This window comes from Rhipicephalus microplus, chromosome 7 (genome assembly GCF_043290135.1).
Source record: "Rhipicephalus microplus isolate Deutch F79 chromosome 7, USDA_Rmic, whole genome shotgun sequence".
NCBI classification, from domain to species: domain Eukaryota; kingdom Metazoa; phylum Arthropoda; class Arachnida; order Ixodida; family Ixodidae; genus Rhipicephalus; species Rhipicephalus microplus.
Genome location: NC_134706.1, coordinates 118,835,268 through 118,852,167, shown reverse-complemented (window position 1 = coordinate 118,852,167; position 16,900 = coordinate 118,835,268). Strand labels below are relative to the sequence as shown.

General features: G+C 46.4%; 1 protein-coding gene across 1 annotated transcript in view; it reads right to left on the bottom strand.

The window, feature by feature from the left end:
* Positions 1 to 9,342, bottom strand: part of LOC119185471 (uncharacterized) — a 58,827-nt gene extending 49,485 nt beyond the window's left edge. The window contains exons 1-3 of the mRNA XM_075869605.1: positions 9,219 to 9,342; positions 7,671 to 7,717; positions 192 to 227 (exon numbers count right to left, since the gene is read on the bottom strand). Coding sequence (XP_075725720.1) covers positions 192 to 227; positions 7,671 to 7,717; positions 9,219 to 9,291 — 156 coding nt within the window. The 5' untranslated portion in view covers positions 9,292 to 9,342. The remainder of the gene's footprint in view (positions 1 to 191; positions 228 to 7,670; positions 7,718 to 9,218) is intronic.
* Between the last annotated feature and the right edge of the window lie 7,558 nt (positions 9,343 to 16,900).

The window sequence follows — 16,900 nt, the reverse complement described above, 5'->3', positions numbered from 1 at the left end:
GAGTGCCGGTACCAGTTTTTCGTGGATGAAACGCCATCAAATCACAAAATAAACTAATCGCATAAGGGAACATGGTAGGACAACAAGACTGATCTATTGCATTCTATCGCAAGCGGTGTAAAAAAGAAGATGTGCGGCCTTTTATCATATTTCAGAAAATATGTTGCAGGATTGCGGAAGTTACAACTCACCGGATTATGGCACATGTCCTGAGGTTGCCCCAAGCACTGAAATGATACACAGTACGTAACTGATGAAACTTTTCGAACAATTTATTATTCTAATCTGTGTGACTAATTCATTTGAATCAGCCACACAGATTCGCGCCACAATTAGAAACACGATTCACGATAACCTAACAGGTGATTTTAAGCTTATTCCTCACAAGTGGCCTTGGATCACGTATACCTGACACGTTTTACCGCAAAACTTCTTAGCACAACCGCAGATGTGTTACGGCGATCGCAATGACTCACTATGCGGTTAGTCATACCTATGTAGAAAACAGCGCGCTTCTAAACTGCTCGATGAACACTGTAGATTTCCTCTCTCGTTTAGAAATATTTTCCGTCGGCCTCATTTACATTCCGCGTACAACAGCCGCAGCAGGTCACTCTAGCTGAAACTAGCATTAGGCTTAGTGTTGTACTGCGTGTGCCACGGTCACTGTGAAGATCGTGGATATTCAGTCAGAATGAATCTAATAACCGTTAAATTGTAGTTTCGATCATAACTGACCCTTAAGGGGTCATAGTTGCACCCTCGACTACACAAATCAGAAGCTAAAGACACCGAGATAGGGCGTTGCAAAAGTTAACTGTTGCCGGGAACGCGCGGCTTTCCGCAGTACGAGCTTGAACGACTGACTGCTAGAGTAGGTTGGTCTTGATTATCAGACTAATACTACTGTGATACTTTGTTGCGAATTGTCACTTCTATTGATGCCGTTTGTGAAATACATTGACGAAGCTCGATCACACTCCAATGAAAGCATACCCACGCCAGGGCGGGCACGGGTGAGCTGGAATTTTTTTCTCGAAAATTCTCACCCTCCTCCTCTTTGCCACCCTCTCCCTAGAGCAAGCATAATGAAAACATGATGCATACGTTTTGTGCCTCCCTACACTCCTGCAGGAACTCAATTGTCGTCAGTGCTCGCCCCCCTCCCGAAGAATCCTGGCGGTGCCCCAGACAAAAGCGCTCAACTGATGATTGCTTTAGCGTACTCGCACATTCATCGCCTAACTAAAACTAAAGCTATAGATTGCCGCATTCAACCTGCAGAGAAGAGCTAGCGCAGCAAGAAAAGAAGACTAAGTTTTCGACCGCTCCTGTTTACGAGCGTCTTGCATGTTATTAAAGTGAGCTCTCATATATCCAACATCTGCTGTGTCTGCGTCGTGACACTGGTAGAGGTGCTGGGTACATGTCCAAGATAACTTCCAACAGCCCGAGATCTAGTCCACGAAGACTTCCGCTCGTCGAACCACCCGTTCACCGCACCAGCCGCTGCCTGTTAGACTTGAGCCCAGAGTTGAGTCCTTGGCCGGAAAACATGACCACGCCCGGAAGCAGTAGCCCCGCCATCACCAGCCCAAGCACAACGCAGGTGACCGTTTTCATCCCTGAAATTGCTGTGAACTTCCACGGCAACACATATGAGGACGCAGGTGACTGGCTTGAGGAGTTAGAGCACACAGCAAACGTCAACGGGTGGAACGCCACACAGAAGTTGAGGTACATGTATTTCCCTCTTCAGGACGGGGCTCGCACATGGTTTAAGAACTGCGTTTTGTCCACGTGGGACGAGTTCCGGCAAAAGTTCCTGGAATGCTTCGCAAACACCGAAAGGCGGAAGCATTCACAACGACTCCTCAAATCACGGATTCAAAAGCTAAAAAATCTGTTGCTATGTTTGTTCAGGACATGACTCGTCTCTTTCATCGAGCCGATCCTGATATGTCCAAAAGCAGAATGATCAGCCACGTCATGCACGGCGTTAAAGAACAGACCTTTGCTGGTCTCATGTGGAACCCACCTTCAACCGTCGAGGAATTTTTGAAGAAGGGGTCCGTCGTCGAACGCGCACTACAGCTAAGCTACCGCCAGTACGGCCACCCAAACATCAGCGGACAAATCAGCGCAACTGCCGTGACAAATGTAACACCTGACAAGCGTTCTTTGGTAATCTGATCCGCGAAATTGCGTAAGAAGAGGTAAAGCAGTTTGCCGCCACACCGAATGACTGCACGATTGCGTCGGTCACAGAAGTTGTGCGCCATGAAAAGGCAAGCGCTTTGAATTCCCAAGCCAAACATTGACATGGTTAGGCCAACCTATGCAGATATTCTCCGTCGACAGCCATATAACGTGCCGCCACCGCAGCAGTACCAACAGAAACAGCCGCCGGCAGTGCCTTGGTACTACAGGAAAACGTCGATGCCGATGCGACCTCCACTCCGCGAAACCGACATCTTGTGTACACCTGACTACTGGCCTCTTTGTGTGGAAGCAGGCTACTTCGTGTGGTAATGTCCTCATCGCGTCGCCGGGTACCAAGTATTTCCGTCCATTACCGTCGGCGCTATTTCAACGGAAGACGCAACGTTGTTACGAGCATGGCGACCCCGTGGGACGTTTCCCCAGGGTTCCGGTCACGCTCGCCCTCTCCTGGTCATTTTCCGCCATCAAATATAGGTAGTACCATGGACATGGCGAGAGCAAGATCTCGCAGTTCAAGCTGGGGAAACTAAAAACAGCCACCTGAGGGGGGAAGAATGAGAATTGACGAAGAGTTGAACGTTCCTCTTCACCGCAGCACGAAGCGCCGCACATTTCAAATGAATTGACGAAATATTAGTGTGTTGCCGCCGGCATTACACTTTCAATTGACGGTCACGACGTGACAGCACTGATCGACACTGGTACGGACTTTTCAATAATAAGTGCGAATCTGGCCGACAAACTCAAGAAGGGGAAAATGAAATGGACGGGACCGCAAACTAGAGGAGCTAGAGGCCAGCGGCTGACGCCTACCGGAAAATACCCCGCAAGAATCAAGATCGGCGATTCATCATTCTCCGCAACCTTTTTATTCTTTCTGAGTGTTGTAAACAGGCCATCTTGGGTATGGAGTTTTTGCGGGAGTACGGTGCCATCAAATTATACCGGACGGTGTACTGACCTTCTCAGCGGACCATAGCGCAGCGCTGCAGCGCAAGTTCATGCGCGTCGTTGACGACGTGATCATATCATTTTTATCAGGCAGCCTAGTCCCTGTCACGTGTAACACGAAGCATACTGGAGAAGGTGTGGCGAAACAAGTATCGACGCTTTTACTCTCTCGAGGAATTCCTATTGCCAGATGTCTCGTCAGTGTAGTGTCTGGGGAAGCAGAGGTCCTGCTTACAACGAGCATCGATACATTACAGAGGGTACCACAGTTGCATACTATGACGACATTGTAGAATTCCGCGAGTGCTTCGCAGTGCAACAGGCAGAGACGCCAGCCGCTTCAGCACCACCGCCTGTCGACGTGACACATAATTATCGCCAGCGCAGACGCAGAGTCTTCTAGATGTTGTCGGCCAGTTCGAACATTATTTTTCGTCGACCTCCAGGGTAAATCAAACGCCACTGACAAAGTATCGAATTACAACAGAAGAGACTGTGAAACGAGTTCGACAAAATCCATACTGCGTGGCACCGAAAGAACGTGACGCAATTCAAGAACAAGACCAGAAAATGCTCGACGACGACATCATTCAGCCGTCAAAAAGCCCTTGGACATCACCAGTAGTGCTGGTTAAGAAAAAAGACGGCAGCTTACGCTTCTGTGTGGACTACCATGAGCTGAACCGCGTGACAAAGAAAGACCTTTACCCATTACCACGTATTGACGATTCGCTTGACAGGCTAAAGCATGCACGCTTCTTCTCGTCGGTGGACCTGAAAAGCGGATATTGGCAAATTGAGGTTGATGAGTGAGACAAAGAAAGGACTGCTTTTTTAACGCCTGACGGGCTTTACGAGTGTAAAGTCTTGCCCTTCGTATTGAGCTTAGATTCAGCCACATTTCAGAGACTGATAGGTACCGTCTTATCAGGCCTTAAGTGGCAGATGTGTATTGTATACCTCGACAACATCATTGTTTTCTCAGCAACAATCAAGGAACATCTAAGACGGCTGCTATTAGTATTTCGAGCCATACGATCCGCCCGCTGGACGCTGAAACGTGTGAAATGTCATTTCGGTTTGAACGAACTCCTATTCTTAGGGCATGGAGTGAGCCATGAAGGTGTTTGCCCCGACCTCTACAAGATTGATGCCGTCCGAAAATTTCCGGTGCCAACGAATTAAGAGGTCTGAGAACTTCTATTGACATCTGTACTTACTACCGCAGATTTATTGTCAATTTCTCGCACATAGCGTCACTCTTAACACGTATAACGAGCGGCGACGTTCCATTTTGATGCGGCGAAGAGGAACGAGAGGGATTTGATGATCTGCGACAGCGCCTGCAGGCACAACCTGTGCTTGCTCATTTTGACGAGGAAGCTCCTACCATAATTCACACCGATGCCAACAACATATTTTTAGGTGCTGTACTCGTCCAGTGGCAAGACTCAGCTGAGCGAAAGATCGCATATGCAAGTAGGACGCTTTTCCGTGACGAGTCCCACTATTCCACAACGGAAAATTAATGTGTTGCTGTAGAATGGGCAGTTATGAAGTTTCGCCCATACCTCTACAGCTGTCTCTTCCACGTTGTCAGCGACCACCACTTCCTTTGGTGACTAACCAACTTGAAGGATCCATCTGGTCGGCTAGTGCGCTAGACCTTCCGACGACAACAACTCGATATGGCGGTCGTCTATAGGTCGGGATGGCAGCAGTCCGATGCTGATTGCTTGTCCAGGTCACCTATGAAGCAAGAAGATGTCCCAGAAGAGGATGGCATGGCGTTTTCAGGAGTGGTCAACACGGTCTTCTTTCGTCTAGGCAGGAAGAAGACAGCTAGTTGTTTCTCCTTAATAATTTTCTTAACGAAGAGTCTACAAGCATTACCAAGATGTTTGCAATGAGCCTACCGTCATTCCGCTTGCGCATTGGTGTCTTATATAAGAAGAAATTTTCCTCCAGCGTAGTCCTCACATCCAATCGCGATGAGATTCTGAGTGCTTTCCACGATGAGCCAAGCTCTGGCCACTTCGAATGCACGCACACATTGGCCAGAATTCAACAGAAGTACTACTGGCCGAAGTTTCCAGGCACTCTAAAGCATTACGTCCACACGTGCCTCGATTGTCAACAATGAAACTCGCCCCCTTTAAAACCAGCCGGATTGTTGCAACCAGTTCAAGTGCCCACCATGCCTTTTGCACAAGTTGGAATCGACCTCTTGGACCATTTCCGACTTCGCATACTGGAAACAATTGGGTAATTGTCGCTAACCACTATCTTACTCGCTACGCCGAAAAAAAGGCTTTATCAAGCGGAACCGCGGTAGAAGTGGCACGATTTTTTAATTAATATATAGTTCTGAGGCATGGTGATCCTAGGATTATAATATTGGAGAGAGGTACCGCTTTCACGGCCATACTTATTAAGTCAGTGCTTAAGCTTAGTGGAAAGGCGCATCAACAAACCACCTCGTACCACCCAAAAAGCGACGGCTTAACAGAACGCCTCAACAAGAAAATTGCCAATATGCTGAGTATGTACATCGACGAGAATCATAAACGTTAGGACGACGTTCTGCCATACGTGACATTTGCCTGTAATACGGTACAGCAGAAAACCGCCCGAAGCACGTCATTTAGTCTTCTTTAAGGCCGTGAAGTGACGACAATGCTCGATGTCATGTTGATGCACAACTGCGACGATACAGACAAGGATACTCAAGGCTTTACCCAACGAGCTGAAGAGGAGCGGCAGATTCCTCACGTGCCAATCGCCCGGCAGCAGAATTACGACGCAGAACGTTATAAGCTGCGACATCAATACGTCCTTTATCAGCCAGGGGAGAAATGTGGATCTGGAGCCCTATTCACTGCGTTTTGCAAAAGTAACTCTAGCAGCACTTTGGTCCCTACGATTTCCTACGGCACCTAAATGATGTGAATTATGAGGTCATCTCTAACAGTTCCTCGCGAATTCGCCAGCAGAAATCAGAAATTGTACACGTTGTGCGGAGGAAGCCATATTGCTCTGATGCAGTTACATAACATATTAACTATATACACTATGTATTTTGTAGCAGAGCACTGAGACGATGCTCTTTCTGGAGGGAGGCAAAGGCCGCATTCAACCTGCAGAGAAGAGCCTGCGCAGCAAGAAAAGAAGGCTAAGTTTCTGATCGGCCCTCTTTAGGAGCGCCTTGCATGTAATTAAAATGAGCTGTCCTATATCCGACTTCTGCTGTGTATGCGTCGTAATAGTATGTGTAGCAGATAGACGAGAATACCATTATATTCCTTAAATTTTACGTTCAACATCTCGCAATTCATTATAAACTTTTACAGAAAGTGCGCCAATTCCACCTAGTTTCATTCAATATGCCCCTAATAGTTCCAGTGCGTGATAGAGACGGTACAGCGCGCCGAGTGCCTCTCAGCATGCTTTGAAACACTGGGCTACGCGGTACGGTGTGGCCCAGGGTGTTTCAGCACACTGGGCGACACTGGCCACGCTGTACAGTGTGTCCCAGTGGCTCCCAGTGCGCTGTAGTACGCTGGGCCACACTGTACAGCGTTTCCGGTGTTACTAAGCGCACTAAAACGCAGTGGAAGGCACTGTAAACGCTGTTTTTTCAATAGGGATGGACGAAGGAACGGACACACAGACGCGCGGACGGATGGATGGACGCACAGAAGAACGCATGGATGGATGATAGAACGCACGGACGCACGTGCGGAAGAATGGACGTACGCGCGGACCTATGCACGGGCGGACGGACGGACGCATGGATGCATGCGCGGACGGACTGACGCAAGCAAGAACGAAAGGACTGAGGAGAGCGCGGACGCACTGACGGATGCTTCACCCCACTCATCATCATTGAGTCTTCCGTGCATATGCTGGGACTTTTTTCCGGGATAAACATGGCAAGCTTGTGAACGAAAGCCTCTACTAATTAGCTGAATCCTTCACCTAATTTTTTCGCTGAGAAACAATTTCCCGCAAAATTTATGTTAGAATTGTTTGAAAGGCAACGTGCCATTTGTGGTAAACACTTTGTTAATTATCTTAGCGATGTGGCTTTGTATTTCACAATGCTCTACCAATGTAACATTAAACTTGGCCCTACGTCTGAGACTCCCGTACAGTATACAAATCGCACATTACAAACGCACAGTTATTGTAAGTACAGAGGTGAACACAGTGAGGCAAACCAGACAGCTCAGTCATAATCGGTATCCTTCTGGGACAATATTGAACGTCTATCGTTCAGAGTGATATTCTTCATATGTTACTGTTTTATTTGTTGTGTACATGCAGTGAAAAATGGCTCACTGATTTGAAAGATTTGTTTATGCTTTCTTTAACGCAACAGGTCATCTTTTTTTTTCTGCCAGTTTTGCCCCACAATGCGTTTTAAGCGCTTGTTGTAGCAAAGCATGAATTGCCTTCGTCCACTAACGGAGCTTGACCGTCGAAAGTTTGCTTACCTCGCCGAAGTGGAATATATTTGGGAAAGTAACTTGTATACATGACTCTGCAAGAAACAAGCGGAAGGCATTGTAAAATTTCAGCTATGAAAAAGATATTCGCAATTTCTACGAAAAAAAGAACATTTGTGTTCCTTTGTTCATGTGTGCGTGAGGTGTTGTAACGTGATACCAGATATAACTCTTCTCTGCTCAAAATTCTGTCATGGAAGTTTATTCAGGGGAATTTATTGACAGTGTGGCAAGAGGCGCTGCAAGAATGAAGCAAGTTTTCAATAAACTGCCGCGTGTTTTTGAAGTAGCCTCTTGGACAAGCGTGATAATTTTATAAAATTTATAGCTGTGCACTTTCGGAACGTGGAAACTATGCGGTGCTTCGAAAGCACATAATCAAGGATGTCAATATTGCATCTCGCACGTGCGTGAACACCCCTAAGAAGACTTCGCATAGGAGCACACATGACAGATTATAGAGCCAAAACAGCCATTTAAATAGTTGCTAGGCTAGATGGAACTAGGTTTAACTTAAAATCACCAATGCCTTTTCAGAAGAACAATTATACCACTGAGTATACATGAATTCCGAAAATGCACATCAGGCTGCTTTCGCATAATCTCTTAAGCACAAATAAAAGCATCTTATTACTTTCACGTGCATAAACAGGGGCAAACACAAAGCCCAAGGTCGGTTTCCTGATTTCACTAATCTTGTGATAATATAAAGTAGTCGCATTGCCATTGAGCTCAGCGAACCTTGAGTGCTATATTTGTAATCGGTGAGTAACAGTCCCCTAGATTTTCTTTCCGTTCAGTTACCTTTTTAACGCGAGATCGTGCAGTTTTATTTATGACAAACCAGTGAACGGACAAGTACGGCTTTCATATTTCCAATGAGCTCCAATTACCATAATGAGCATGTGCACTAGAACACAAGTATGATTAGGCAAACCTTATTCACCTAACATAGTGCGCGGTGCAAAGTCTGTCCCATACATTGACTTAGGGGGGTGGGACTCTGCAATGAATCTTCGCCTCTCTTCAAGAGGAACCCTAACGGCGCTTATCGTTATCAAATATTTTTAATACCAAACAAAGCTTACATGACGTATCGAAAGAAACGTTAAAACTGGAGCGGGTGCTTTTTACATTTAATTTCTGCCACTGTTTTTACTTACAATAGGCGTTACCTAATAGGACTGTTTTTAATGCTCAAAATATTGTCTATTGCCGTATAAGTTTTATTTCTGTATGCCATTTAGGTATAATTTTAATGGGAAATGACGCGTAACGCCAAGCTTCTTGTACTCCCCCTGCCTTTCCTTCTTTACTATTTCTTCCCTTGATGAGATCAAAATAACAAGTGCAAATATATAAATTTTTTCACAGCCGTCAACTTTGGTACGTGCATTCAGATGCGCATACTGATAATGCGAATACCTTATATATTATACGCTTCCACAATAATAAAAGACGCTGCTAGCTTTAGTATACCAGAGATATAATCTAAGAAGAGGATCAATCGACTATATTGAAATTGATTATACTTACGATCAGCCGCAGACGCCGTTGCAATTGCCGAAACAATCAAAGCAGCAGAAAACGTTGCCTTCAGTGCAGCCATGTTGGATGTTTTCGATCTGTGCGGGTCCGCGGACGAATGGTGCTTTTAAGTATGCTCATGAAATTGATTTCCACATATTGTACAACAGCAAATCAGAGTTCTTCTGATCATTCCCCATGGCATGTGGCTATGCTAAAAGATTGTTATTTTTTCCGACACGGTCCAATATATTCATATACCTGATACCAGTGAAAGTAATTAGGCCACACGAAAAGCGTAATTAACTTTGCTAGAGAGCCCTTTTGTTCTCATCAATACACCGCGTTTTCGAAGGGCAAGCCAATGTTCCCAACTTGATACTAGCAAACATGGCAGCTGCATTACCATCACTACGACGCTGACTGAACAGGTTATCTAATAAACAAGCTTCGCAAATAGGTTTCGTTTTTTCCTACAGTTGCTGTGACAGTTCGTTTGAATTGAATTTAATTGAATTCGACTATAACGGCAATGTTCTGTCATAAGCTTTGACCCTTGTGCTTCGCCTTTGTCGGTAATTATTATGTCATGTCATGCAGCACACGTACATGCCCTTTTCGATGCAGGTACAATTTTTATGCATGTACGCTATCAGCCTATTACATGGTGTGCTATGTCACGGCAGTGTACTTTATTAGGATGGACAATTGATATTAAATCCCGAAAATAATCTGTTGAAACAAGTTAAAAACTTTATGAAGAAAAAATTTGATACGTCTCAGCCGCAATAAAAGGAATTAATAAGGAATTTGTTGGCATAACCTGATTTTCTGCACATCTGTTCTTGATGATTTTTAGACATCTTCATTTTTATGTGGTACCACGATTGTATGATGCTGCATATAAATCTGATTTTATGTATGCCTTTTTTCTATCATATTAGACTTCATCAGTTTTCGAATACAATTAGAGCATGTAGAAACGTCTTCCTTATCTTCCTAAGAAAGCTTTTTCAGTTGGCATTTCTTCAGATATTTTTGTATTACCTGCGTTGCCTTATAGCGTCATCACGGTTGACACCTTTGAGTCTAAGGGTAACTCAGTTTACGCAAGCATTGACGTAAACATGATCTGCAGCTGTCATCCTGTGCCCAAATTTTTGGATACAAGCAGTCATCACTTGCCGGAACTGATCCTACCCGACAAATATGCACCATTTATTGTAGGCTGCGTATGTACATAACCACTTAGCTCGATTGAAGGCACTTTTTTCATGATTCTCGAGAGAGGTTGGCCTGAACGGTAGGTTTCTTTTTCGGAATATACAACCACCTCATATGCTTCTAATGACATTTCTTCCACACTAAAAGTGATTGTTTGATCAACTTAGACTTGATGAACAGATATTCATGAAAGTTGGTTAAGACTTATCTTATAAACAAAGCGAGCGATGAAAAGACAACGGACGACTGATCATTAAAGGGCACTGTTTTTTTCCCTTGCCTTTGAGTGGAATTCAGCGTTTTTAAAAGTACTTCATATTTCTCTCTTTTTGACACCCTCCAAACGGTCTTGTGGCACCTTTCTTTTACTTCCCAACCTGGCTTCTCAGACAAGCTCGTAAAAAACATTGGGCTATGGGTACCAGTGTGCAACATGCTACAAGGACACAACTGTCCTCAGCAATCTGCTAATTCAACTGCAGTCTGTGCGGAAAGCTTGATGAGATGTCTACAAATTAACATATCGAAGTTTGTTCTTTGGAATCTCGCTTTAAGCTACTGTAACCTGTAGTACACAATATATACAGGCATGACCGAACCTGTGCAGTCCATGATATCGCATGGCAGAATGCCTGGATGTGCCATCTGCCGACGTGGTGCCTGCTGTGGGGCAAAGGCCCACCTTGTCTTCATGAGGTGGCCCCTGATGTCACCCTGTCAGACCAGGTTATGACGCTCGTAGCTGAAATGAGAACTCGGCCTTCATTTCTTTGATGCATCGAATCTGTGTCATCCTTTTAGGTAGCGACTAATTTCATGTAATAAATAAACCTATTTACTCAAACTGATGAAATCGAAGGAAAAAACTTATTTCAGTCCTGCAGGACGCGCTTAGCGCGTAGCGGGCATCTCCCACGTAGGGACCGTCCCACGTAGGGAAGATTATTCAATTAAACTGATTGAACGAAATACTTTGAAATTCCTCATAACTTCAAATAACCCAAGGTTAGAAAGATCCTAGTTGTTTCTGACCGAGTCGAGTCTCAACAAGGTGATATACCGTACTAATGTTTAGACAAACTATACCTATAACTTGTTAAAGTGTACGACATCAAACTATTTCCACCCGAGATATTCAATTTCACAGAATCATGAAAACGCTAGCTAAGCCTATTTAACACTAATGTTGCCTAATGAGAGACATGTAGGTCTCAATCAACACTTGTTAGACCTGAAAGAGGTCGTCCAGTCGGTAAGGAGTGATAAGTCTCTTCCTGGACTTGGCTTTTATGAGGTCATAAGGAATTGGACCATGATAGAACCTTTACAAAAGTCGGCACCACATGTTGAACAAAGCCAAGCACGTATTTTTTTCTGTCATGTCTTGTTCACCCACCGTAATGTGCGCAGCTGATAACAGGATCAAATTATCGCTGCGTATGTGGGTTGTGGTTGGTAGTCCGTGAGACGACCGAGAGAACGCACAGCGGTAACTTCAGAGAGTGGTGTCAGCCCCACCGCGGTTGTCTAGTGGCTAAGGTACTCGGCTGCTGAACTGCAGGTCGTGGGATCGAATCACAGCTGCGGCGGCTGTATTTCCCATAAAGGCGGAAATATTGTAGGCCCTTATTCTCAGATTTTGGCGCACATTAAAGAATCCCTGGTGGTCGAAATTTCCGGAGCCCTCCACTGCGGCGTCTCTCATAATCATACGAAAGTTTTCAGGCGTTAAACCACATGTATAAATCATTCAAGGAGTGGTGTCACTGCGGCTCTTGCGTGACTTCTTGAGGCGGCGGATGGACTGTTCTTACCGGCAGAGCAAGACATGGCCTCCAAGAGACACTCATTGGCGTACCGTTCAAACACAGTACACGCCCTGCAGGAAGCAAGCGGTGTCGGTGCGTGCGGCAGGGAACACTAATCGTCGTCACTGGGACAAACAGCCCGCCAGCTCTCACGAGTGAACAAGATATGGCAGAACAGCCAAGTTACCAGACTGAATTTTCTAAAGCGTCTATTAGGCTTTGCTTATTTAAGGTAAATATGCTCGGCTAAATGAAGTGTTACCACGATCAACTATACCTAATGTGATTTGGATATATTTAGGTTGACTCATCTGAGCTCATCTAAGTTCAATTTTGTTTGACAAGAATATATAAAGCTGAAGTAGGCTTAATTGAATTAGCCTAATTAAACCTACTTATGCTTCACTCTGTTGGGTGACACCATGTTCCACTAGATTTCATAAGTTTCGACTACAGTTGTTTTGCTTAGCTAGGCTTATTTCTGTTTAACTTGGTGTGACGAAAAGAAACATAGGTGACGTTTGAGGGTGATGTGTAAGCACAAAGAACTTAAAACGGCAAACTGAAATAAAAAATAGCAGCATATCCACGGAGTGAATGATGGAGAGTGGGGCGAAGCATTCGTCCACCCATTCGTTCTTGCTTCCGTCCGTTCATGCGTCCGTCTGTGTGACCGTCTGTGGTAAGAGTGCTTCTCACAACCAAAATCGAAACTGGAAGTGAAACCGACAGCGGAAAATAACCGACGAAGACGAACGTGTGCACGGCGTCAGACGAACGTGAGCGCGTGAGCTTTGGAAAAGCGACGGGCAGAGGAAGAACGCGGCCAGCTAGCAAGAGCGCTAGGCGTTGGGCCTCAGGGGACCGAACCAACGAGCGGGTGTCACCTACCCAACCGCGACGAGCGTGGCATGTTCCTGAGGCGGGTAGCGGTTCCGGGCCGGGCCTGACATGATGTTCCTGTGGCGGACGAGCGTGCGGGCCAGGGCAAGCGGCTGATCCTGTCCAGACTCGGGTGCGGCACAACCAGTCACCGAGATCGTGGCCACGGTGCCACGTCGGAGCCGGTCCGGCACAACCGCCAATTAAAGGTGTGACCTCGGTGTTGCGTCGGCCGCAGCGTGGGGCAGCCTGGTCCAGCACGAGCAGCTGACGGTCTGCTCGTGAGCTCCCGTGCACTTGGCAATCTTCCCGTGGCAAGGTTGCGTCGTCGACGCCATCGTCTTCAGCGGGAGCGTGAGTGGCACCCGACGGAATTAGACTTTCGAGTAGTGAGGACGCGTGGGTTACTCGCGGGCGCGTAGACATAAGGACTGTATGACTGAAATATAGAGCCAGTGTGTTGTACAGATAGCCACAGTGTTGTGATCGTTTTGTGTGTGAAGTCAATAGATGTTTCTCTTGTCCTTCTCTTGGGTTACTGCGTCTGAGGGCCCAAGAACCACCACAATTGGCGAGCCCGCCAAAATGGCTTATTAAAATCTAAAGCCATTACTGAGATTCAGCCTTTGTCATGGACAGGGAGAAATTTATTGCACTTGGCCGACAGCTAGGGTTGGAGAACGAGGAGCTCAGAGAGTGGGTTGAGTGAGAGTGCGTTGAAGCTCGAGATGAGCGTGCTAGGGAGCGCGAGATCGCGAAAGAAAACGCTGAGAGGCAGCAGAAGCTGTTAGAGCAGCAGCAGAAGGTGCAGGAACAAGAGCTGAAGATCCTCGAACTGAAGCTTCGACTTCAGGAGAGCGCAAGGAGGGTACAGCCAATGGTGGCTGACGAACAAGGAGGATCCAGCATGAGCGCCAGAGGAATAACAGAGGTTTGCAGTCCTCATAAACTGATTTCGCCCTTCAGTGAGGCTTGGGACGACCTCGACGCGTACCTGCAGCGATTTAAACGGGTCACCACGTGTCAAGGGTGGCCGCCTGAAAAGTGGGCTTTTTCGCTTAGCCTATGCATGACAGGAGAAGCGCTAACAGTCATAGGCCGGTTAGATCCAACAGCTGTGCTGAATTATGATCAGCTGAAAGCGGCGCTTCTTCAGAGGTTCCGCTATACTGCGGAAGGCTACCGCGAAAAATTTCGTATAGCGAAGCCCGAAGAAAACGAGACTAGTCTGCAGTATGCTGCAAGACTTTCCGGCTGCTTTGACCGTTGGCTTGAAGTGGGAAAAATGGAGACAAGCTTTGCTAGCCTGCGAGAACTGATGATAAGTGAGCAATTCATGAAGGGCTGTTCTCCGGCACTCAGGATCTTTCTCAAGGAGAGAAGTTGCAAAACCCTGAGTTCGCTTTGCGAGACTGCCGATAACTTCATGGAAGCACAGGAGCTCACAAACTTAGGAAGAGAACGGATTTTCAAGGATCCGGGACCTTCAGTGTCCAAGCCGGAGTCCGCGAAGAAGACGGAAAAGCCTGCAAGTCGCTGTTTCCTTTGTGACAAGGCAGGCCATCGCGCAGCTGACTTCTGGTCCCGCACGAAAGGGAATACTTTCAGCCGATGCGGAGTATGCAAACAAAGTGGACACAGCAGTGACAGATGCCCCGGTAGAAAATTTGGCAAAGACCAGGCATCATGTATGCTGTCGGAAAAACGCGAAGACTTGACACCTGAACACCATAAGAGTGGCTACATTGTTTTCCAAGACGGCGGAACAATACGCATCGTCAATGCCACATCAAGTCGACGATCCGCGAACGTTGGAGTCGCTGACATGCCTGTTGTGGAGGGGTTCCTAGAGGACAGACCAGTGCATGTGCTTCGAGACACCGGCTGCAACACGGTCGTCGTGCGGCAATCCTTGGTTTCGAAAAAGAAGTTCACGGGAACGACGAGCCCAGTGTACTTACTGGACCGTACTGTGCGATACCTCCCAGAGGCAAAAGTCCTTTTGCAATGTACATTGTTTACTGGGGAAGTACTCGTTAAGTGTATGACCGACCCATTATACGACGTAATTTTGGGCGACATCAAGGGCGCGGCATTGCTGCATACGTTACCTATGAATGAGTCACCACCACAGCATGACCATGGCCATGTGGAAACAAGGCGTGCACCATGCACAGACTCTAGCAAAGGGAATGCTGTCAATGGTGAGCAGGATGTACCTGGCAATTTGCACGCAACCCAACCAAGATCGAATGCGGAGGAAGCGTATGATCACCGCATGAAGCCATGGAAAAGTGGCCCCTACCTGAAGAAGTCCTCGTGGGAAAAGCAGGAGAAACTAAGAAGCACACTTCTTTACCTGTGATGACTCTGCCTGCTTTACAAGTGGGAAGTGAGGCGCTTAAAAAATATCAAGTGGATGACGAAACTTTGCGAAAGTGTTTCGAGGCGGTTGGCAAGAAAATCATGTCGAACGATCGAGAAACGGTGTTTTTCATTCGGGACAAAACCTTATTCCGCAAGCACAACTTGCCAGATGGAACTAATTTGGAGCAACTTGTTGTACCACGACAGTTGCGTGAGGTGGTGCTGAAACTAGCCCCCGAAGACATCTTAGCCGGCCATCAAGGTATCACGAAGACAGTAAGCAGGGTCACTGGAGAGTTCTACTGGCCGGGTGTCCAATCGGACACAAAACGCTTCGTGAAATCTTGCGACATCTGTGGATGGATGGATGGATGCTATGAGCGTCCCCTTTATAACGGGGTGGTGACAAGTATGCCACCAGGCTCGACAAAAAAAAAACTTTTTTTTTTATGTTGGCCTAATGCCTCTACTTCGATAAATTCTATCTTAATAGAAAAAAGGTAAATTTTCAGCTTAAGTTCTCTGCCATTTACGGCACACTGTCCATATTTTATTTTTCCAATATTTATTTTTGTCCTTTCTCTCTAATTTTCTGCCACCAATACTCTAACCGTCTCTTACTTATTTCAATCGCGGGTGTGTTCAGCTTTCCATTGTTGTCCCTAAAACCCAAGGCTTCCTGTAGGCTCGTGCCCAAACGTACACCTGGGTGGATATCTCCACATTCAATCAGAACATGCTCCGCCGTTTCCTTATCTTTCCCGCAGCATGTGCATTGTTCTTCTTCTTTACTGAATCTTGCCTCATAACTACGCGTTCTAAGGCAACCCGATCTCGCTTCAAACAGTAAAGCGCTTCCCCTTGAATTATCGTAAAATGCCTCCCTCCTTATTTCATTTTTGCCCTTTCGGTAGTTACTCAAAGCCGGTTTTTTCTCCATAGCTGCCATCCAGTAAATCCTCTCTGCCTCCCTGACTTTTCCCTTAACGCTCTTTGTTGACATACGGCTTACAATACCAGCCGTATACTTACTAGTGAGTCTTCTAGTTCTTTTTCTCCACTGTGTGTCCACGCTCTTCCTATACAAATAACGGAACACCTTCTCTGCCCATCTACTCTCCTTCATATTTCTTAGCCTTTCTTCGAACCTTATTTTGCTCTGCGCTTCCCTCGCCTCAAAACCTGCCCACCCCATATCGCCCTTTACAGCCTCGTTTGTCGTCTTCCCGTGAGCACCCAACGCGAGGCGTCCCACAGTCCTTTGATTTACATCCATTCCCGCTTGCACCTCTGCCCTCATGCACACCACTGAGTTCCCAAAAGTAAGCCCTGGAACCATTACACCCTTCCACAGACCTCGAAGCACCTCATACCTATTGTATCCCCACAACGCTCTGTGCTTCATTATTG